General features: G+C 41.4%; 1 protein-coding gene across 1 annotated transcript in view; it reads right to left on the bottom strand.

The window, feature by feature from the left end:
* VWA5B2 (von Willebrand factor A domain containing 5B2) overlaps nt 1-25,003 on the bottom strand; it is a 25,889-nt gene extending 886 nt beyond the window's left edge. The window contains exons 1-19 of the mRNA XM_063442882.1: nt 24,860-25,003; nt 23,586-23,744; nt 22,832-23,051; nt 22,283-22,476; nt 21,779-21,910; nt 16,171-16,295; nt 15,703-15,876; nt 8,896-9,006; nt 8,364-8,566; nt 5,707-5,821; nt 5,406-5,591; nt 5,129-5,312; nt 4,401-4,717; nt 4,050-4,248; nt 2,956-3,291; nt 2,722-2,856; nt 2,186-2,272; nt 329-397; nt 5-62 (exon numbers count right to left, since the gene is read on the bottom strand). Coding sequence (XP_063298952.1) covers nt 5-62; nt 329-397; nt 2,186-2,272; nt 2,722-2,856; nt 2,956-3,291; nt 4,050-4,248; nt 4,401-4,717; nt 5,129-5,312; nt 5,406-5,591; nt 5,707-5,821; nt 8,364-8,566; nt 8,896-9,006; nt 15,703-15,876; nt 16,171-16,295; nt 21,779-21,910; nt 22,283-22,476; nt 22,832-23,051; nt 23,586-23,744; nt 24,860-24,998 — 3,143 coding nt within the window. The 5' untranslated portion in view covers nt 24,999-25,003. The remainder of the gene's footprint in view (nt 1-4; nt 63-328; nt 398-2,185; nt 2,273-2,721; nt 2,857-2,955; nt 3,292-4,049; nt 4,249-4,400; nt 4,718-5,128; nt 5,313-5,405; nt 5,592-5,706; nt 5,822-8,363; nt 8,567-8,895; nt 9,007-15,702; nt 15,877-16,170; nt 16,296-21,778; nt 21,911-22,282; nt 22,477-22,831; nt 23,052-23,585; nt 23,745-24,859) is intronic.

The following is a 25,003-nucleotide window of genomic DNA, read 5'->3' as shown; positions in this document are numbered from 1 at the left end:
TTACCTTGAGCTCAGTGATGCATCTGAAGATTTTTGTGAGCCAGAAACATTAAGAATTTGACCTGCAATACAAAGTTAGTGTGTTACGGATATTAGCAAGGTTATTCGCCAAAGTGAGAACTAGCGATATGTCATTATTTTAAATTTAAGGACAAATTAGAAAAATTCTACAAGTCAGCTATGCTTTGAATTTGATTACTTTGGCCTTAAATTTGAAAAATACTTTGAATGCTTGACAATTCTGTAGGTGTCACTTGGTTTTATCTTCTTTCCCCTCCTCCATTCTGAATGTGATGATACATTAACACAGACCCAATGCAACACTCACCTTCTTTGCATTGCTGCCTTTCTAAGTTTGTGTCTGAAGCCAAAGAATGTGGGAAGGAAGGAGCTTCACCTGTAACAGTATGTATGGATGAAAAGTTATAAACGGAACTGCGGAATCTGACACTTTATAAATACCAGTAATAAATAAGGTCATAGGGTAACCAGATGTGGCCAGCAGAGCAAATATAACAATTTTGTCAATCTTTATTTGTGCAGTGCTTAGAGTTACAAACAAGCTTGAGTTGCCACAACAGCAGGTTCAAGCTAATGAGAAAATACAGAGTAAACCGTGTCACAGCATAAGCTAACGGCACAATTTTTTTAGTTACTAGATTCAGGTTAGGTACACAACAATGTAATATGCATTATAGGTATGTCAGTGGTGAGAGCTCAAAAATATTTTAAGTACAAGTTACACAAATTGACTATATGAGTGGTTGTAGTAAGAGATGCTATTGTGCTTAAGAAATGAGTGACTTGCTCTTGTGTAAGGTTATGTCAAGCAAGCTTAATGAAGACATTACGTAGCTGTGCATACCATTAAAGAAAAAGAGTTATCAACATAGGGTCAGTGTGCTATAGCAAAAATGGTATAAGAGTTGCCCCCCAAAACTAAACTCACTGGTGTTAGCTGCATTACAGATTAAGTAGTGAAAGCAGCAGTAAGAAGCACATAAACATCTCTCTCTATGAACAGGTCTCCGCAGATCGTGGCTGAAAAACATGCCAATGTGCCTGGAAGTTCGCCGTCAACCTGTACCCTGGACCGGGAGTTTGTGATGGTCTGAGTAGTAGGCAGCAAGGCAAGGGCTGTGCCCATCCTCCCTCAAGCCCTGGGCTGTGAATGTCGGCATCATGGGGCCACAGACTCGGGGGGGGGGGGCTCTGGCATGAGGCAGAGTCTTTCCCTGGTGGGGATGGGTCCTCAGCCACTGTGGTAGATGCAGGTGGATTGTATCCCCTGGGGCCTTCAGCCCAGGCGTGGCAACTGCAGAGGGGTTTGTTGCTTGTGGAAGGGTTATGCCTAGAGAGGGCCTGCTCACCTCCTCTCGGCTTTGACCATGTTCTCTCTCCTGGTTCTGAGCTGGCGACACTTTGGTGCTTGCTGACAGCTTGGCAAGGAAGCTTTCAAAGAGCTTGCCCACATTAGTAAGCAGTCGCTCAAATGCGTCTTGGATGGGTGTCATGGGCAGTGTTGAGTTAGACATGTATAGCGTTGGAGTGTCCACCATCTTAAGAGAGCCTGCAACACGTTGCTGTGCAATTTCAGCAGCTCGTAGTCAGCAGAAATACATGGGGTATGTCAAGGGGGGGGACCAGGATGACCCCCACCGGTCCGTTGGGGGGGGTAGCTCGGTATGTGCTGCACTCTGCCCGGTCAAGAGCTTGGAGAGCGGCCATCTCTCCACAGTCCCTGCTGAGGTAGGTCGCAAGCCTCGATGCGGGCTTTATAGCGTTGGAGAGGCCCAAGTTTGGTATCCCACGATACACCGGTTCCCCCTTGTCAAGATGGTTGCCAATAGCGGTGAGTAGCAGCTCCAGAGAATATTCATTTTTTTTTTTTGGGTGGTCCCAGCAGACGAGCACAGGCAATGCACATCTGGTCCGCTCGGTTGACAGGCTCCGCCCCAAATATTAACATTTTAGAACAGGCTATAGCTATTGACTGGGAGTTTGTAGTGTGATTTAGATAAACCTAGGAAATCTAAGAACTATAAACTCTCCTTAAGCATGTGATTGTCTGCAGTAAATATTTGTATAAGAAATAAAAAAAAAAAATATATATATATATATAGTATTTCTACATTATGTTGAAAGAGGTCTCCAATGGATGAAGAGCCCGAACGTCATAATTTACCTGTAGTTTCAAATATTTCTGAACGCCTACTGTCCCCTTGACCAAAACTTCCTGAGTTTGACCTTAGGCCTCGTTTACTGCGTCCACCTGTGACATACATACAGAAAGAAAGATTTGTATGGTTATTTACTAAAATGAGAATTCAAATTTAAGTCAAAATAGTCAAACTGGAACCATTCCCTGAATAGGCTATGCTTTAAAGGACCACTATAGGCACCCAGGCCACTTCAGCTTAATGGAGTGGTCTGGGTGCCAGGTCCAGCTAGGATTAACCCTTTTTTCTATAAACATAGCAGGCAATTTCCCAGGGCACCTGCTTTGCAAAGACTTCTAACTCAGCTGCATCGGGAAGTTTGTGATTGGACAGACACAGAACGTCTGGGTGGAGATGGAGGAGGGGGCTTGCACAGGCAGCAAACAAGAGAACTGCAGCTTTTACAAAAACTCTCCCTCACCCATGGTGGTCAGGTCAATATTGTAACACTTAATCTGATTTCCCTACAAAACCAAATTGCAGAGCATAGCATCCCTCATACCTTTGCACACGGTTATTTGCGCTGGTAGATTATCCTGAGTACTGGGGTCAATAGGAACGTGGAAAGTAAATCTGGAGATCTGTGAGCAAGATTTACTAGTTTGAACAGCTTTCAAGCGAAATCTACGAGGGGAACCTGGAAGAGAATTTTATTTATGTCCTATTGTAATGATCATATACAAGAATGCAGTAAATCTAATTTTGTGCGTGTTAACTCCATAAAATCCTATCTCACCATGTTCAATATCACATTCTCTCCAAGCCATGTCCTCATTGTCCTCAATGACAGAGCGTGCAGCCAAGTGATGTAGGTCACAGTCCACCTCTTCCTCAAGGTTGGCAGTAGTCTCTTCAGTTGTACAGTTAAGAAGGGACTCCAGGCTAACTGAAGTCTCCCAAGAGAGGCTTCTACCCCCTATAAAACCACGAATCACAGCCCGGCATTGCCACACAGAACCACTGCTTGCCCTGGATCCTGCAGTCCCTCCTTCTACACAAGGAGATGCCGAGAAAAGGTACTGCGCATCGACCAACATGTCCCAATCCAGGTTGGAAGGAGAGAGAATCTGACCTGCAATGTACCCAAAGAGAGAGAGAGACTTTGTTAAATAAAAAAAATACACAAGCAATGTGCAAATCAGTATCCATTACACTTCCCTATCAAGTATTTTGACGTATATTTATCTTCGTTTGAAATTTATTTCGTGGTTACAGCACCCCTTTCTTATAAGTTTAAGGAGTCAAATCCTTCCGATCAGATATAGCAAATAATTTTATGTAAAGCTAATGTTTTTTTTCTGTCCAATTCCATCCAAAACTGAACTACTTGATATAAATCAGAATTAAACACAGCCAATGCTCTCAACATAAAACAAAAGTGTAAATATTTGCATCTTTACAAAACTAGAATCCAAATGTGTAACACTTTTGGAAATTCATTAAACCAATTTATACAATGCAAAATCATGTTCATAAAAAAATGATGCTGAAGATCCTCACAAGAGGCTGTCTTAGTGCCTCAACATAAACATTGCAGTTTCATTAAAAGAAAATCTGTTCTCGGCGTCGAGAAAACCACCTCCTACTCTGTGGCACTTCCAATACTAAATCCAATATAATTGTATTTTGTCCAACTTAGACATCAGTGATAGACTGATTGTACTAAGGGAGGATTTCCCAGTAGATTTTAACGAGTTTTAGTGGCTACGTAACTTAAATGTCCTTTTCATACATCTTAATTCCTTCAGATCTAGAACCGAGGTTCCTTATAAACCTTTTGTGCTGCACGCTTACAACTAGACGTTATTCTTCCACAAAGGTGTCCCTTACATGAGTCAGCAAGGCTCTCCCCATGAGAGTTTCTCACATCCATATCAGGATTTCGGTTCTGAGACACCTTATCAAAGACATTGCGTAGTCGCATCATGTCCAACTCTCCATGAGGGGAAGAGAAACTCCGGCCAGACATAGTTGATTTAATCAGGGCTTTTCGTCTGACTAGCTCCTCTGAACTCTGTGTTAGGGGGGGCTGAGGAAAAAAAAATTAGTCAGTATAGAAGTATTGCAGCCAGTGTATGCATCAATGATCAATAAAACCATCATGTACTTCTATATTTTTTTTTTTTAAGAGAAGGTTCACAATGTCTTGTTATAATGAAGATTGAAAGACTGCCGTCTCACCTTACAGGAAGAGGTGGAGTTCTTCTTTGGGCCTTGTGCCCCTTCACTTAGTGATATACTTTTCTGTGCCTGCTGAGAGTCAAAGGCAGGGCAAGGGGTGGTGCACTCCTCAAACGCAGCATCTCGGGACCCAACTGACTCACTGCTGGTTGATCCATAGGTGGGAGCTTGAGTGGGATCACTGCAAACCGATGGTGGCACCTGTGCCTGGGTTGGATCAGTACTCACAGAGCAGTGAGTGAGAATATATTGGTCTTGCACATAGGATGACTGAACAATTCGCTTTCTAATATCACTTAATGGAACTCCCTCACCACCTGAGGAACAAACAGAAGAGCAGATTTTTAAACAAAGTAGATGTCATCACACCCACAGTATGTTTTCCGATGAAGGAAAGGAGGGTGCATGAATAGTACACATTTATGGTTTAATAGCATGACTAAGGCAGTACATCATAAAAGAGACTTTGCTGAATCAATGGTTCCTGACAACTCTTTGAAGCCATTTGAGTGCTGATGAATCTTTGCTTACTGAACATTAATAACATACCTCACATAGCAAGCTCCTATAGAATAATTTTAATATTCCAGAAGTTTGGCCCTTAGGGGGTTAAATTTAGTCCTATATCTGTGATCTCTTAGTTCACCTTGTATTCATGTATTTTGGAGGAAACTCAATACATTTGCATAGATTTCATGACTCAACTAAGGATACAAACTTGTTCTTACTTCTCTCTGCGTCCTCTGCACATGCTGAGAATTCCATTGAGATCTCCTGAGATATTTCCTGAAGTGCACGTCCTACATCATCTGTCGAGGGATTTGAGCAACTTGTTTCAGTGACCCCAGTACTCTTTGAATCATCCTGAGATTGGAATACAGAGCTGAATGAGCCACCCCTGGGCCTCTGGCCCTGAAACAGAAATGGTTCGACAATGCAGTGGTTACAAAAAAACGAATGCAGAGTGGTAACCATGATTTATTATTCTTTTTTTTACATTCTCACCATAATCCTTGAGCAACGAAAGCTGGCTGTATGATACAGAGCACAGTAGCCAATAAGAGAATCCCCAGGGTAGAGTGAAGCAATATCATGGGGAGTTAACAGTGCCTCCATGGTGTCTGGCATGTACCAATCTATCGTGATGTCACTTAGGGCCGGTTCCAGTGCCTTTTTCAGGGACTTAATTAGCTAGATGGAGCAACACACCATATCAGTTTGTGGAATCAAACTACAATGTCCAGCAAAGCTGTCAACAGTATATTCAATACAGATTGAAGGCATAGATATAGGACAATAAGCTCACTTTGGGTTGAAGTCTCTCCCCTTCACTGATCATTTCTACTGTCCCTCTGCTTACACCGGCAGCTTTCTGAAGAAGTTGGTGATCTGCAGTGGAGCCAAGACCAATACCAAACACCCTACAATTGACAAAGAGGTATATAAAACCATTTCATCAGTATAATTATATATGGACAAAAAAAAACAGTACTGGCCAAAGAGATAATGGGAAACAACAAGTGTTTTACGATGTTTAATAGTAATAATATTACTATTGTCCTGCAGCATATACATTTCAGCCTCAGGCAATAGGCAACTGCATATATAGCATGTACATCTAGTCAGGGCCGTCTTTTGGCATGGGCACGCTGGGTAGTTACCCGGGGGCCCACAGGCATGGGCACCCCACTGCGCTGCCCAGCATGCCCAGGAAGACCGTGAGCCCTGCCGGCACATGGAGAGTCGGCCCTGCTCTCCTGCTGTTGGCCTCATCGTCCCAAATACCCTTCATTAGAGGAGAGAGGGCGGGAGGACTAGGAGGGACCTGTAAGGCAGATCGCGCCTCCCGCGAGCAGACTGTGTGGAGCATTGCCGCAGGTTACCATGGCAATGCTTCATACATCATTCTGCGTGCAGGAGGACAGGAGACAGCCTGCAGCCAGATGAGCTGCAGGCTGTACAGAACTCACCACTGGACCACCAGGGCTGGCTGTGTCCCCCCCCCCCCCCCCCCCCCGCTTCACCAAAGGTAAGATGAAGGTAGTGGTGGTGAAGACTTTATTAATATACAGCAGTATTGATTTAAAAAAAAATAATAATTCAAAACACACATTTGCTACCTGCATCACTCAAACTCTGTAGCACTCCTCACACACACACAGCACACCCCTCAGACACACACACAGAGCACCCCACCCACACACAGCACCTGTACATACACTGCACCCCTCCATGCAGTATGTGTGTGTATTTGGCAGTTTGTATGTATTCAGCAGTCTGTTTGTATGTATTCAGCGGACGGAAACATACAGAAACATAGAATGTGACGGCAGATAAGAACCATTCGGCACATCTATTTTTAAACCTTTGCCCCTCTAATTTAAGACTATGTCCTCTTGTTGTGGTAGTTTTTCTTCTTTTAACACCTTAGTGACCAGACCGTTTTTTCAATTTTCTTACCGTTAAAGGACCACTCTAGTGCCAGGAAAGCATTCTCGTTTTCCTGGCACTAGAGTGCCCTGAGGGTGCCCCCACCCTCAGGGACCCACTCCCGCCCGGCTCTGGAAAGGGGAAAGGGGTAAAAACTTACCTTTTTCCAGCGCTGGGCGGGGAGCTCTCCTCCTCCTCTCCGCCTCCGTTCCTCCCCGTCGGCTGAATGCGCACGCGCGGCAAGAGCTGCGCGCGCATTCAGCCGGTCACATAGGAAAGCATTCATAATGCTTTCCTATGGACGCTTGCGTGCTCTCACTGTGATTTTCACAGTGAGAATCACGCAAGCGCCTCTAGCGGCTGTCAGTGAGACAGCCACTAGAGGATTAGGGGGAAGGCTTAACGAATTGATAAACATAGCAGTTTCTCTGAAACTGCTATGTTTATAAAACAATTAGTTAACCCTAGCTGGACCTGACACCCAGACCACTTCATTAAGCTGAAGTGGTCTGGGTGCCTAGAGTGGTCCTTTAAGGACCAGGGCTCTTTTTACATTTTTGCAGTGTTTGTGTTTAGCTGTAATTTTCCTCTTACTCATTTACTGTACCCACACATATTATATACAGTTTTTCTCTCCATTAAATGGTCTTTCTAAAGATACCATTATTGTTATTATATCATGTAATTTACTAGAAAACAAATTATAAAATATGTGTGTATATATATATATATATATATATATATATATATATATATATATATATATATATACACATACATACACATATATATATATATATATATACACACACACACACACACTTTTATTTCCTATATATGTATAATATATTATAATTAAAGAATGTTATAATATATTATACATATATAATGCATATATATGATGTGACTGCCTGACAGCTCAGACAGTCCCCCTGCTGGCAGCTCCTAGAGTCCTATTGCGGCGATGTGAACATGGCCCTGGAGAGCCGGGGTGGCCGGAGCTGCTGCAGGGGGACTGCTGGGTTCTCTGGCAGTCCCCCACAACTGTTATTGGTGCGGATAGCCGGTCCAGGTAAGTCCAGGGCTCCTATTTGCCACGGACGTACTAGGTAAGTCTGCGGTCCTTATGACCGTTTTTTGACGGATGTACCTAGTACGTCCACGGTCGTTAAGGGGATATACATAGATAGATGTAACGTGTGTAATTTTACTCTAAGTGTATTTTTATATTAATATATGTATATATATTAATAAAAAAATACACTTAGTATGACGTTATATAAGATATATATATATGTTTATTTATTTTTTATTAACTTTATTTCAACTTTTTTTTTTACTTTGTGTTATTACTTTTTCACCAGCAGCTTAAATATAAGCTTAATTGTATCTATAATTAAAATATTTATTCCGGTGAGTTGTGTGTAGGCAGAGCCCCAGTGCAGTGCTTTTCCCGGGGCCCATAATGTTGCTAAGATGGCACTGCATCCAGTATCTATCCCCATATAGAAAAACTGTTCAGAACACTCTTACCTCGTGGTCTTTACATGCCTTCTTAGCAACTCCATGATTTTGCCAGGACAACTGGCAGTATGGTCCATAAAAAGGAAGAGTTGTCGTGGGTATCCACGATGCACTGGGAGTGCCAGGATCCGACTTAACACGGAATACAGATTACTGGCGGTGCCATACAAACTGCCCCTCTGTATGTAATCACATGCCATGTCCAGGGACTCCTATTAAATAAGAAACGCTCAGTCATGTTCTTCACATTTAATAAGCTGCTTCCAACAGCAAGGCTAAACAGGGCAATATACATAGAGCTCTAATGTGAATTCCAAGACTTAATTTACATAAGCCTAACTTTAATTAAATAAGATAGACAAAGCAGATCTAATATGGAGAAAAGTGCAAGAGGTTAATGGAGAATAGGATAAAGTAAGGAAAGAAGAGCGTAGACTAAAGTGCCGTGTGATTGGTACTGCAAATTCTCACCAAGCTCCCAGTATTCTTTGCAGGCAGTAGTACAGAGTACCCAGAATCCCTTGCAGCCCCCCTCACTCACGTTGCTGCATTGCCTGCTGGTGGGGAACAAGGTCTTGCTGTCAAACATGCCACCTGCTACATTCAGTAAAGTGCGTGCAGGTAAACTCCTCACTGCCAGCAGAATAGCATCCTGCAACACGTTCAAGTGAAAAAGTAAAAGGAGGAAAATAGACAATTGGTCAACACTCGTGTCAGAAAGACTTGCAGTATTTTTCAAGCATCATTCTTATGTTCTATATCTCTTTAACAGTATCAGTGAATGATCCACATCAATATTATTCAATCCAGAATCAGTGCAATCAAGATTCGGGAAAGCATGAGGGTATATTCATATATTACATGTTTTTATTCTATTTATATGTTGGTTTATTTTCTAACAGTTTGCTTCTTCCATAGTTGTTGCCGTGCACCAAGCCTCCTAACATGTTGGCTGAATCACATTCGGATTCTGCAATGACAATCCTGCCATCCATTCATTGGCATAGACCATCAGCTTGTGTATTCCCAGCCAATGAATCATGCACACAGAATGTGCACAGAATCGCCAATAGTCAACCCGGAACTCTCATTCTCAGTTGGATAATGATGCTTCCAGAGAGTTAGACCTCAAGCAAAGAGCCTAAATATCTCTGCATGTACTTCATATTGAAATGATGCACATACAGGCTCCTTGCACCTCAACCACTTTAAAATGCTGAATGTTTGAAGTAACCTTTTAAATAATGAATATATCCAACTACTTTTTATGGTGGTGTTTTTTGTTGTTTTTGAAAATTGAAAAAGGACAAGCTATATAAAATTGAAGTATATATTTTATGATCTTATGATTTATGATTAATATAGGTTGTATGAATACACGGTTTCATTTTTGTCTATTTTTTGCCAGTTATTTTAAGGATGTGTGTGTTAAAAGTCAGGCACCATATTTTATTCACTTTGAAGGCTCTTCCTATAAACCACTAAAGAATGGAAATTATATATATGATGGTTAATATATCTGAAGCTTTCCATCAGAAATGTTTAATCCTTAACGAAGAAATATATGCAAACAAACAGACTAAAAAGGAAAACAGTTGGAGAAACGGAGAGCCAAGTAAGAGATTGCATATAGAAACGTGTTCCAAAAAAGTCAGATGTTATTTTATTACTGGCTTAGCGCTTTATAAAATGATTCGAAAATAGGTGGTATACTTTAACCCCTTAAGGACACATGACATGTGTGACATGTCATGATTCCCTTTTATTCCAGAAGTTTGGTCCTTAAGGGGTTAAACAATAACATTTGCATAAAAATTATTTAAATATAACAGGCAATACAATGAATAATTATAAGAAATATATGGAGTAAGTAAATATTTATACTTGTATGACTTTTTCTTACTGCTTATAATTTTATTATTATTATTATTATTTATATAGCGCCAACAGATTCCGTAGCACTTTACAATATTATGAGTCTACGTTTATTCAATGATGTATTATATTTCCATACATATTGGAAGAGACAAAAATCCTTGTACGTTCTGTTTGGTGGTTCAAGTTTGCTTAACTGATTGAGAGAAGGAATCTGTAGACAAGGAATGATTTAGGCAGAAGTGAATTGAATATTTAAATATATAGTTCCCCTGGGATCAGTTTCTGTACCGCGGTCTGAGCCGCCCAGCCACGCTTCATAAGTAAGTAGGAGACACAACAGGCAGTGAGGACCACTAAGGGGGGGGGGGGGGGGGGGTTGAGAAGACCACCACCAAGGGGTTTGGGAGAGGGATGACCACTAACGGGGGTTGGGGACTGGAGAGGAACACTAGAGGGGGGGGAGAGGGAGGACCACTAAGAGGGGGGGAGAGGGAGAGGGAGGGCCACTAAGGGGTTGGGGGAGAAGGACCAGTAAGGGTCTTAAGGTTGGGGGAGGGGGGGAGTGAGAGAATCACGAAGGGGGGACACACCAAGTGACAGGGAAGGGAGAGTAACACTGAGGGACTGGGAAGCGAGGGGAGAGACCACGCAGGGGAGAGCTCGTAGGATGAAGGGGTAGGGGAGATCACTAAGTTACAGGCCGGGTGGGGAGAGCACTAATGGACTGGAGGGAAGGGAATATCACTAAGTTACAGGGGGCCAAAGGAGAGCACTAGGGGTCAGGAGGGGAGGAGAGAGCACTAAGGGGGAGGAGGGGAGAATACTAAAGAAAAAAGAAAAGAGCTCAGCTCCTATCCTACCCCACAAACCCTCTCTTTTACACTACACACATACACAATGCATCATTACACACAGAAATACACAATGCATCACTACACACACACACACACACACACACACACACAGCAACATACAATGCATCCCTACTCACACACAGACACACCGAAACACACAATGCATCCCTTACGCACACACACATACACACACTGCTTCTCTTACAGAAACAAAATGCATCTTACACACACTCAATGCACCCCTTACAGACACTGTCAGGGTATTTATATCGGCAGACATTTTGTGCTATGATAGAAATACAAAGTGTATATTCTGAAGTAATCTGGACATACCAGACTCCATTTTGTTTCAAGTTAACAAAGAGACACAGGATTTCTATCCCTCCTGTAAAACTGACCGCTTTGCCCGAGCTGAATGGAATGTGTAGTATAAACAAACCAAATAGATAAGACATTGAGAACGGGGGATGGACAGACTGTCTAATTGCTAATGGAATAGAATAAATTCTGAACCCAGACATAGGGGGCAGAGGAGATTAAATAATTGTATTTTACTTTCTATACCTAACAAAGTCCCATTGTATTTAGGGGTCATTTGTAGTATTACAAACTGTCATATTAGGAATTACTACAGAATATGGAGACGCATAGTCTGAAGAAAACCTCTTGATCTGACAGAAAATATAAAATTATAGCCACCATATAGATAACGTAAATGACGTCAAAATAGCCACCAGGAAAAGTTAACTCCTTCCTGGATAGGTATGTTTAATGGGACAAGACTGCCATCTTGAGTCCAAATACTAAAATGGTTACCTAGAAAGGAACCACGCCCACAGTGATGCTATTGGTTATCACCTAAGGAATTTTCCCTTTAAAAAGTTAAGACAAGGGAAGAGAGAGGAGAATCGGACAATGCAGAGAAAGAGACCCATGACAAACAAGTTCCTGAAGCTACCTGAGAACATCTGGTGAGAATATCTATTTACTGGTAATTATACTGGCTTCCATTAATTAATTAAAATTAATTAAAATTAATAGCATGATATATGACTGGATAAAAGCACATTCAGATTTCCATATTTAGAAATCTTAATTATTAAAGAATATATATATGGTTATAGCATCCCATCTGCAGCTGGGATTAATATAGCCATTAATGTATTTGTGTGATTAATATCACGTTAGCATATTGTGACATTTATCCAGCTGTATTGATTTGCTCTAAAATAAGATAAAATATCTGTTAGACAAATTAATTAAAATATCAGCTTATAGTACATGTAGGTTTCTCATTGGATGAATACAAGGAAATGACTAATGACTATGACTGGTTTAAATGTTATTTTATTTAAAATCACACAAGAGTAGATCTGAATTACTTAGGAGGTCTAGCCAGCATTGAAAGGGTTATTTCTAACTGCCAGCTGAAAATTTTTATGGCTTTATTGCTTTACGCTGCACGCTGAGGAATTCTCTTCTCCCCGTGAAACTTTCTTTGTCTCTGTGAAGACAGCCATAAATCTTCTTGACAACTACTGTATTAACCAGGAGATGTTTTTATATTATCATATTGTATTGCATACTTGTGTTATACTGAATTTCCATTGATTATTATTATGCATGTTACTCATTATTATTATTAAAATTGTTAAGAAATAAATATTATCTATTTTTATAACAAATCTGTGACTAATTGATATGATATACATTTCACTTATAACGATACGTTCTTTGGGATCTGAGAATTAAAAATAGTGGGTAATTCTCATCTGTTTACTATTATTATCCCATAAATATCCCCACAACACACACTGCATTAAATTACATACACAGAAACACACCTTGCATTCCTTACACACACACACACACACACACACACACACAGAAATACACAATACATTCCTTACACACAAACACAGACTGCATCCCCTATACACACACTACATCCCTTACACAAATTGGTATCCCCATACACTACATTCTATAACAACACACACATTACATCCTCTGCAATAACACATAACATATCACCCTACACACATACACTTCACTCCCTGTGAGAGAACTCATGGGTGGGCCATGTAGGTGGACTTATGGGCGGGCCTTGAAGGCATACTCACGGTCAGACCTTAAGCTGTGTAAGGGGCCCCAAAAATGGAGCTGCTTCCTGTTCATTAATTGTTGTGAGCACTGTTACAAACAGTCTCCAGAGAGCTTCTTCTACACCAGAAATGAGGAGCCAGACTGCAACCTGAGCCCATCATCATCCTCTTGTCCTCATCTGGTGGTAAGTAGGCAATCCAGTATATTATTAGTGACACTAGTCTCTAATTTACCTCATATTAAAGGGCCGCTATCGTCACCAGAACCACTGCGGCTTAATGTTTTGGTGTTTATAGCCTGTCTCTGCAGTCTTTTTAATGTAATGGGGGGCGGCGGGGGCAGCAAATTTTTGTTTGCCTAGGGTAGCAAAAATCCTTGCACCGGCGCTGGGTTTGATTATTGTCAAAATTAAAGTTGGCAATATTCCATTTATTTAAACATATCTCTCACAGTTTAAGTTGCGTTAACAAAACCGCATGTTGTGTAAATGTTGAGTAGTGATGTCGCGAACATGAAATTTTCCGTTCACGAATGGCGAACGCGAGCTTCCGCAAATGTTTGCGAACGGGCGAACCTGGCGAAGCGCCATAGACTTCAATAGGCAGGCGAATTTTAAAACCCACAGGGACTCTTTCTGGCCACAATCGTGATGGAAAAGTTGTTTCAAGGGGATTAACACCTGGAATGTGGCATGCCGGAGGGGGATCCATGGCAAAACTCCGATGGAAAATTACATAGTTGATGCAGAGTCTGGTTTTAATCCATAAAGGGCATAAATCACCTACCATTCCTAAATTGTTTGGAATAACGTGCTTTAAAACATCAGGTATGATGTTGTATCGATCAGGTAGTGTAAGGGTTACGCCCGCTTCACAGTGACAGACCAAACTCCCCGTTTAACGCACCGCAAACAGTCCATTTGCACAACCGCAAACTCCCCATTTGCACAAGGTTGGATACCAAGCTAGCCATGTCCCGTTCCTTGTCCTCACTGATGTCATTGAAGGTCTCTTCCTCCACCCAGCCACGTATAACACCAAGGGTCCCCAAAGGTGACATCAAGCCCCCTGTATTTTTTTTTTTTTTTTTAAATGTACACTACTGTTACACCAGATATGAGTTGCACTGGTGTGACACTGTGCCCTGGCAGGCCCTGAAATGCACACGTGTGAAGGAAACTGACTGCTATTATATTACAGTCAAAAAAGTTTTTTGTTTTTTTTAAATGCAAGCTATTGTGACACCAGATATGAGTGGTGGCACTGGGACCACCTTAAAAATATTGGATATCGCTAAAAATCATGATCACTATATACTTTCTCTACAAACCTCTAAAACGAACCAAACTACTCATCCATCCGCTATACCACTTTATCCCATTATCAGGATAATGTATAATAAACACAGGTTACTGGCTATGGGAGGGATAATGTATAATAAACACAGGTTACTGGCTGTGGGGGGATAATGTATAATAAACACAGGTTACTGGCTGTGGGGGGATAATGTATAATAAACACAGGTTACTGGCTATGGGAGGATAATGTATAATAAACACAGGTTACTGGCTATGGGGGGATAATGTATAATAAACACAGGTTACTGGCTATGGGAGGGATAATGTATAATAAACACAGGTTACTGGTTGTGGGGGGATAATGTATAATAAACACAGGTTACTGGTTGTGGGGGGATAATGTATAATAAACACAGGTTACTGGCTATGGGAGGATAATGTATAATAAACACAGGTTACTGGCTATGGGGGGATAATGTATAATAAACACAGGTTACTGGCTATGGGAGGGATAATGTATAATAAACACAGGTTACTGGTTGTGGGGGGATAATGTATAATAAACACAGGTTACTGGTTGTGGGGGGATAATGTATAATAAACACAGGTTACTGGCTATGGGAGGATAATGTATAATAAACACAGGTTACTGGCTATGGGGGGTATAATAAACACAGGTTACTGGCTATGGGAGGGATAATGTATAATAAACACAGGTTACTGGCTATGGGGGGATAATGTATAATAAACAGGTTACTGGCTATGGGGGAGATAATGTATAACAAGCACAGGTTACTAGCTATGGGGGGGGATAATGTATAATAAACACAGGTTACTGGCTATGGAAGGATTATGTATAATAAACACAGGTTACTGGCTATGGGGGGCTAATGTATAATAAACACAGGTTACTGGCTATGGGGGGATAATGTATAACCAAAAAAAAAATAAAAAATGAATGCTGCTTCAGAATTAATCAAAATTGTATGCTGTCTAGGAGGTGGGAGGGTCTGCTGCTGATTGGCTGGAATGTGTCTGCTGACTGTGACAGGGTCAAAGTTTACTCAATGACGACGAATAGGGGGCAGCCCGAACATCGCATATGTTCACCATCCGTGGCGAATGCGAACACGCTATGTTCGCCAGGAACTATTTGCCAGCGAACCGTTCGGGACATCACTAATGTTGAGTAGTGTATGGTGCCAGCTCTTACCCGAAAATTGCGGGAGGGCTCTTCTACATGATGCAAAAGGAATATGACCTCCCGAGTCACATTAGGGAGGTCAGAGCTCAAGGAACTGAGGGCAGATAAGTCAGGACAGAAGTTCAGCATCAGGACTGGAGTGAGGTGGAGATCCTTGTGGAAACGTCTTCGCACAAAGTTAACCTAGACATGGAGATTAAACATTATTATTATTGGAATTTATATTGCGGCAACATATTCTATAGCGTTTTAAAATATAAAGGGGGGATTTAACAACAAACGAGACAAACTATTACAAAAGGAATAGGAGGTCATTGAGGACCCTGCTCAAATTAGCTTACAATAGAGACGTTTGACCATTTCTCTGTCGTGTCACATAAACTTCTAATCCTGTCACTTCCCCACTGTTCTATAATATCACACTAAATGCATTCACCCATTTCATTGTCCCCACGAGTGTTATACCAGTCTCCTTACTTGTTTCTCTGGGTCACTGGATTTCTTGATTGCACGGATAAAATCTTTTCTTTGCTTAATCTGCATCTCATACTGCAAGAAGGTTTTGGCTCCTCGCTCAAGAGACAAGTGCGGGAGATGTGGTTCTAAGACAGACAGACAAACAAAGTGAAATCAGCTTTCCAAAGCCGTATCATAATAGACAGAGCCTTACAAAAGTCCTTAGTCAGATCAGACAAACATTTGAGGGTACACATGGCATTCACAGGAAGAAAACCTGTGTTGCTACGCAAATTTCCTTTTTTATTATCATTATGATTGGCATTTATATAGCTCCAACATATTCCGCAACGCTTTAGAAGCAATACTTTAGAAGCATATTAGCAGAACCCACTCAAAGGGGTTTATTAGTGCACATTTCTCTTAAATAATTTTACGGTTTCATAGCCAAAATAAACATTTGTGTCACTTCAGACGTCATGGTGATCTATACTAGTCTTCCTTTATTGCTGTGTTCTAGATAGCTTCCCTGTTACTACAGTTCTGATCAGTCGTTAAACTAGACCAGCACCAGAGCAATGCACTTGTGATCCAGAGTCAAGAAAAAACAAAATCTGAAGACACGGTCAGACACATTGATTGTAGCAAGTTTGCTCTGCATCATAAGCCAAATACACAATACATCCCGGAACGCTTAATTCCACACAGTACATCTTAATGGCCATGTAAAATAATGGCTCTGGAAAAAGTGATCTGAACAATTTAGCAAACTAAATCTAATTTAGGGCTTTGCAAAAATGTTTCATCCTCTTGGGACATTACTGCCCAAACACAAACATGTGCTGCCTATATTATTACATACAAAACAGTTTTCACCATAAATGCCTTGGCTGAACCACTTTAATTGTTATGTTTAGCAGATACAGTTGAGCAATTATTTACCCAGAGCATCCCATTCTCTGCCAAGCTCTCACAAAAACTCTTTCAATAAGATCACAATTTTCTGCCAAGAATGTAGAAGACAGAAGAAAGCATTGATCGGAAGCTAAAAGGTCTACTTGACTGGGTACGAATAGCTTTAGACTGGCTGTAAATCAGCACGACAATTGTTTTATTATATATGCATAGATTACAAGCTGCACTTGAAATTATGTGCGAGCATATCTTTAAATGTGATGCAAAATAATTACAATATAATCAAGTAAGTTTTTACTTATTTATATATATATATATATATATATATATATATATAATTGCAAATATATATATATATATATATGTATTTATTGAACAATATAGAAATATTTGTTCTTATGATAATGCTGATAATGGGATCCATATTCCAGCTGTAATTGTCTTGATTGACAGGAGACGTTGGCTAAATCTTTCCTTCAGTTTAATGAGTGAAACTCTGTAAAACATTGTGTTCAGTTTTAATTTCTTTATTCTGTGCACATTCATGGGGATTGCAAACCACCAGATTCAAGTGACACATATTTATTATGTAAGAGAAAAATAAGAGATACAAGACAGAGCCACAGCGTCACAATGAATTGTGAAGTCGTAGAATCTGTCCTGTAAAAGCCTACTTCAGAGCTACAGAATAGGGGGTAACCCAAACAAAATTAAATACAGCAAAGGAGACCCTTGAAACAAGGGGATCCCAAAGAAAGTAGCTCTGGATACAGAAAGAGGGGATGTATGTAGTACCAGATAATAAAAGGAGTAACAGAACAAGGAGAGGGAAGTTCCATATAACAATGGGTAAAAGGATGGAAAGGGTAGGAGGACAGGAGCAACAGAAGAAAGAAGCTCCTCTCCACCCTATACCACCCACAACTTCCTAGGTACAAACAGAAAAAGGAGTTGATAACCCAAAAGAAAAGAGAAAAATGAAAAAATCCCTCTCTCATAGGTAGACTATAAGTCCTATGGACAAAAAGGGTCCTGGTTAAATCGCCCTAAATATAAAGTCCAGAAGGGGACTAAGGCTATCTACCTAGAAAACCTAAATACCTGGTATACTAACTAACTCATACCAACATACTGACTACCTAAGTGCCACCCAAAGTGAAAATAAATATAGAAATAAAAGCGCTCGACGCGCGTTTCAGCGTGAATACACACCGTTGTCAGGAGCAAGTTCGCATGTTACTCCCGTTATGCCGGTTAAATACCTATCTAATTAGGGGAAAAGTCCTTCAGCTGATCCGACGTGTAGAGGGGCGTGGGTGAATGACGTGATGTCACCACGCCCCTCTGACTGTGTCATGGCTGGTAACAGAAACTATTGGATTGTAGTGGGATCAATCAACATTGATCCACGCCCCCCTTGCCGTATCATAGTCTATAGTTTGTGACTATTTGAATATGGCAAAGTCAATCACTGTAAGGGGAGGGTGCATAAACAAGCAGCACACCCCTCCACATCGCGGTTAGTACGGAGATGAGCTACAAAGTACAGTCATCTTGCCAGATGTAAGCCAGGGCAAAAAATAAGCCGGTGTAAAGTCCAGAACAATGATATAATTAAGGGTTAAATACTTTAACCCCATCACATCACAAAATCTTCTACACTATAAATGAAAAATGCCCTCTACTGTCAAAAGACCCATACAATGTTAAGTTAGTTACCAAATACTAAATTATATGTAACTCACACTATGCAAAGTGAGACAGGGGAAGGAGGGGAAGGGGGGGGCGGGGGGAGGGAGAGAGAGAAAAAAACACATTTCCCAATAGTTTGTTTCCAAAAAATGTATATAATGTATAAAAGACTGTAAAAAGGACCTCTATTAAAATTATGGTAAAGGTATTAAAGTTATAGTCTTAAGTGATGGCTTTTGGCCAATTAGATCAGCCCTATAGTCAAGTCAGAGCCGGTAGCGATTTATGCGATTAATCAAAGAAAAAACAAAAAACTTTTATTTACATATAAACATATTTACAGACAGCAATTAAAATAAGGTTAGACGTGGGTAAACAAATTTTCTGTTGATGGAGAGACCTATAAGTCTATAAAAATGATGTGAACGAAAAACCTTCATTTAGTCCCTGTGGTGTGAGTGTTTTCAGCTTGTAGATCCAGTAGGATTCTCTTTGCTTTAACTTACGATCCCAATCCCCTTTACGTTGGGTTTGGGGTATGAGTTCTATGCCCATTAAGCGTATCCTACTGGATGAATTAGCATGGTATGCTTTGAGATGCCTTGAGATGGGAGTTTCCAATTTCCTTCTGACTGAATTAACATGTTCCCTTATGCGGAACTTAAAGGGACGGAAAGTCTTTCCGACATACTTAATTCCGCAGGAACATGTCAGAAGGTAAATTACTCCCTCTGTACGGCAATTGAAAAAAGACTGTACTGAATGAAAATCCTGATTCAAACTATCAGAGAAGGTCCTGGTTTCCCTGGCTACATATTGGCAGGCACTACAGTGGCCACACCTGTGCCTTTGGGTAAATGCGATTTAGGAGGACTACTAGGGGAACCAAAATGACTGGGTACCAGTAGGTCCTTAAAATTCTTCCCTCTACGTGCTGTAACGGAGGGGAATGATGAAATCACTGACTTATTATGGGTATCTGATGTCAGGATTGGCCAGTATCTGCCAAGAATTGACAGCATTGTTTGTCAACCTGCGTCATATGTCCCGATACATCGAATCTGGTGACTTGAAGATGGAATTTTATCATGGAGAAGGTTCACTCTATCGGAGTTTAGTGCTCTAGAATATGCCCTTTTCAGCACTCTATTAGGATATCCTTTATCTTTAAAGGACTTCCGTAGGCTGACAGCTTTTATTTTGAAATCCTCAAGAGTTGAGCAATTTCTGCGCAACCGCAGGTATTGCCCAATCGGAATACCTGCTTTAGAGGGGTAAGGGTGGTAACTGTGCCAATTAAGAAAGCTATTCGTAGCGTTTTTTTTACGGTACAGAGTTGTGGATATTCGACCATCGTGTAATGACAGGGTGATATCCAGAAAGTGTAGGTGTTTACCCCCAACCTCGCTTGTAAAGTGTAGATTCAGATCATTCAGATTCAACAGTCGTACAAACTCATTGAAATCGTCTGCTGAACCTAGCCATACTATGAGCACATCATCGATGTAGCGTTTCCAACAGTGTATTTGTGTCAAGTGTTGGACCAAACGCTCATCGGTTTGAAGATTACTTTCCCATGTGCCCAGGTATAAATTTGCGTATGAGGGGGCACACGAAGTACCCATTGACGTACACATAGTCTGATGGTAAATCATGCCATTAAAGAGAAAGACATTTTTGGTAAGCATAAAACTCAAAATTTTACAGACAAAGTCTATGTACTCTGGAGAAAATGTAGACTGTAACTGTAAGATAAGTCTCAGATTTTCAATCCCTAGGTTGTGTGGGATAGAAGGTTATTCCTCAAGAAGGAAAAGATCCATCTAATTTCGAAGCATTAATCTTGTGCTGCAAGCCAACCTGCTTTTTGCCCGTACTGATCCACCGTCATCACATTGTATTTATTCCTGGCAGAGAGACATTGGACAACGAAATTATATTGATTGACATTCACACATAAAGCTGGTTGTAGACTCTGCTTTCCTGTCGGCAGACACAGTCTAGGCCTCTGACCACATTGATTGCTTTTTTTTGTTTTGGGTCCTTACACACAGGTTGTGGTTCCAATATATGAAAGGGAATTGGCATACTCTCTCCCAATTCATAATATTGTGTCCACATTAGCAGGCTTCTCTCACCACAATGGAGTTTTGCAATGGAACCATTGCTGGAGGGGATTGTCAGCCATTTCTCACACTTAAAAACTGACTCATGTGCAAGTTTATATTACACTACCCAGTATAGTCCAAAAATGTTAATATATTGAGTGTGATTTAATTCCACAAACAACTCCAAATCTTACAGTTTTACACTATAATCTGCAGCTGAATTCAGCACAATACTTCCACAATACTTACCTGAGGCAGCGGCGATGTCCCTCATCGCTGTCTCCTCCTCTGCGCCGCTCCTCCCTGTGATTCCGTTGGCCGGTGTGCGAGACTGATCCCGCCCACTGGGCGAGGAGACCTAATGCGCATGCGCGGCAATGCTGCGCATGCGCATTAGCGCTCCCCATAGGAAAGCATTGAAAACGAATTTCAATGCTTTCCTATGGGGATTTGAGCGACGCTGGAGGTCCTCACACAGCGTGAGGACGTCCAGCGACGCTCTAGCAAGGAAAATCCTTGCTACAAACCAGGAAGTGACCTCTAGTGGCTGTCTAGTAGACAGCCACTAGAGGTGGAGTTAACCCTGCAAGGCAAGGTAATTATTGCAGTTTATAAAAAACTGCAATAATTAGACTTGCAGGGTTAGGAGTAGTGGTTGGCACCCAGACCACTCCAATGAGCAGAAGTGGTCTGGGTGCCTGGATTGTCCCTTTGAATAAAAGCGGTCCCAGAACAGAACCCTGAGGGACACCACTTACCACTTTTGTCCAGCTTGAAAATTTACAATACATGTCTTATCACATTTCAACTTCATCTTTGGTAAACTAAGTGATCACTTAGTATCACTGCCTCTCCAACAGCCAATGTTACCCATCTGGTATTGCCCTCACTGCTACCCATAACCATTCTCTTACCACTGGGGTGCAGAATTATCTCTACAGCTCTGTCGCACTTGTATTCCTCGGCCAGACTGATCCATACTGAGGAGGCTGAGACAGCAAATGGGCTTGCATCAGCTCGGAGTGCATGTGACGGACTCTCTATACCTGTGAGAAAAGAGGATAAGGCAAATATTATTATTAACAGAAAGCCTGGGAAGAGGAGAGTGGTTACAAAATGGAACACGGAGTCTAAAAAAAAAAAAGTCTGCATTCTAACTGGATACATGATGTGTGTTATATGCATTGCTTGCTCATCTGTTGGAGAGAGTACCACCAAGCTATGTAAAGTAAGGATGAGTACACAAATACGTTTTGTGGACCTTTTCATCCTAGATTACTATGATAATATATAGCCAACTCATTTTCATTTCTCTAGTTTTATTTATTTAGCTGGTATGAACGCATACCAGATACATTTTCTTAATAGTGTAAACAGGTATGTGCTGGACATACCACACTGCTAAATACTGCTATTACCTGCCAACAGGCATGGACCTTGGACCTTCAGACGAAAGCTGAACTGGTAATGTTGTGGATTGGTGGCTGGCCCAGTGAGAGCAGCAGACAGGGAATTGGAGCGACCTGGAGGCTGCATTTGGGGTGAGGAATCAGGAAGCAGAACCCAAGAGTTTCCTCCAGCACCACTCACACCCCCAAAACAACTGGTTGGGCTGTAAAACATGGTTTAAACATTGTTATATTATAAACACTGGGCATAAATAATATTAAAACTGAGCCTAGTGTTAATTAGAGGTGGGAATGTACTCACCTCAATTGAGCCCCCAACACCACACAGCACCCTGCACCACAACATAATAATCACGTAATCAAAAAGAGTTGCACATTCATGCATCAACACACAGTTCTAGCAGATTTAAAGCTACAGACCTCCACTAGTACGTGGCCACAATGACAGAAAGTACAGTACACATTACAATTCAATTTTAAAGACTGCAAGCTGAGATTGGTGCAAGAAGTTGAAACCAAGCCCCCATACACAGAACGCACAATCACCATGAGCACAACCTGTCGTCACACAGACCCTCCCCCTGTTCGCTGGCAGTCCCTGGCTCAGGGGCCAAGGGTGTGAGTGTGGAGTTGAGGATCACACGCACGGCTCCGCTCGGAAGGGTGTGCAGCTCTCGACTGGTTCGCAAGGTCACATTCAGAACGGTATAAGGGGGAAGTACTCCCACGCTGAGGGCAAACAAATCATGTGCTGTGTCTGCGTCCAACACAATGTGACCTGAGAGCAAGTGCGCACAGAAAAGAAAAGAAAAGGGAAACGGAAATAAAATAAAAATGTAAGCACATTACTGAGTAGTTTCTTGAAGAACTTTGAAGAAATGTAAAACAATGCATTATTGAAAAAAAAAATAATGCAATAAGGTAAGAGTTTAATTTCAAATGTCTTATAAAACATATAAAGGACTGTTTGGTAGTTTAAGGGACTGGTGACACTTTCCTTTCATAGACTTAGGGGTTTGAAGAATGTTTACGACTCCACACACTTCTGAGTTCCTACAAATGTAACATTGCGATTTTGGACATATCCATTAAAAAGGACATGGGGTAGGTGGTGGGGGGGGGGGGGGGAGCAGGATGTAGTGGGTTGAAAATAAAAAGGTAAATGTGATATCCTTACAAATTTGTAAAGTCTATTTCATTTAAACCAGAAATCTAAAAGCATACTGTTTTTTTTACAGTTTTGTGCACAGAGCTATTGGGGACACTGAGCCTAGGTATGGCTTTTGAAGTTCGTTAGACAGACAAGACTCACCATTGGGACAGAAGCAAGGTATGGACTCCCACTGGCACTCCGAGCAGCAATCCTCCATTCGGATTTGGCTCTGGACCTGAGCTTGAACTTTGCGGTTGCCAATGATTGCCTCAAAATTCGTCACCACCTCTCCCTCCTCCAGTAGGTATATAAACATGGCTGCAAAGGACAGTCAGTAAAGCTAAAGTTCTCCAGTAAAACCTTTGCTTACATTAGTGCAAAAATCTAAAATATGCTTCACCTGAAGCGTTTTATGCACACACAGGTCTTGAGCCCAGTGATGTATGTGAGTTAGGTCTCCCCAAATACAAGTGTTCGGGGAGATCAGGCTCTTTCTTCCAGATGCTTGGACAATGAGGTCTTCATAAAAGCTGGCTCTAGGTGGCAGCCTGCTTTACACTCTCACAGAGAGTAAAATCTTGTATTTGCAAATAACAAAAACATCTCGTCTGGAGAAGAGGAAGGCAATCCATATCTGCAACAGAGCCCAACTTAGAAACACAGTATAATGTGTAAACCACCGAAAAACCAGGGTCCTCTAACCCTCCAAAATCCTGAGCCATCATCCATGGTGGGAACTCCATATTTTGTAAGATAGCTGACATTGTGGGAAGGGGAGGAAAACAATGCATATATCAGCCTCACTTTGTCCGAAAGTCTCAAAGGTTTCAAAAGTATTGCAAATGGCTGGATATATATTTTAAAGGAGCAGTCCACCACCCAGAGCACTTCAGCTTGCCAAATCGCTATATGGCTGTGTAGTATCCATTTACAATTCCAATTTAGAAAAGTGCCAATTTCATTGTGAAAATAGCAGTTTTATATTTCAAAATAGTAACGCCTCCCAGCTGACAATTAAACAGATGAGATTCACTTCATACTTCCCAATAAAGCACTCCTGCCTTTAATATTGTCAGCAAGAACTGCCCGGTGAGGCAATCAGCAGGAGGGAAAGTGCTCCCATCCTGCTGGTTAGTTTTTGAGCGTCTATCCCTCCTTTCACTCCCCTCCATGTATCTCAGTCCCCCTCCACTCCACATGACACAGTTCCCCCTACATGTCCATCCCCTCCATCCCGCCAACCTCCTGTGCCTGCTGCTTAGCGGATAGAGGATTTTCAGTTTCCTCTACCCGGACTGACAAGAAGTGCTCTTAGTGAGAACACTTCCTGTCAGATTTAACATTACAATGAAATCCTCCCTGATGGCAGACAATTAGGCCTCGATTCTAAATATCCAGGAACAGGTGAAATAGAAAAATCAATAATCTCATACCGTGCACAGAGTCACTGTTCGTGTTTAGGTAGGTGAGATGTGCAGCGATTCCGAAGCTGTATCCATTGGCACAGGCACTTATAGAAGAAGCCTCTAGAGGGAGCTGCACCCAGGTGGAGGCATTGTAGAGTCCAGGCATTCTGA

The sequence above is a fragment of the Pelobates fuscus genome, chromosome 2 (genome assembly GCF_036172605.1).
Source record: "Pelobates fuscus isolate aPelFus1 chromosome 2, aPelFus1.pri, whole genome shotgun sequence".
NCBI classification, from domain to species: domain Eukaryota; kingdom Metazoa; phylum Chordata; class Amphibia; order Anura; family Pelobatidae; genus Pelobates; species Pelobates fuscus.
This window is presented reverse-complemented; position numbering and strand designations above follow the sequence as displayed.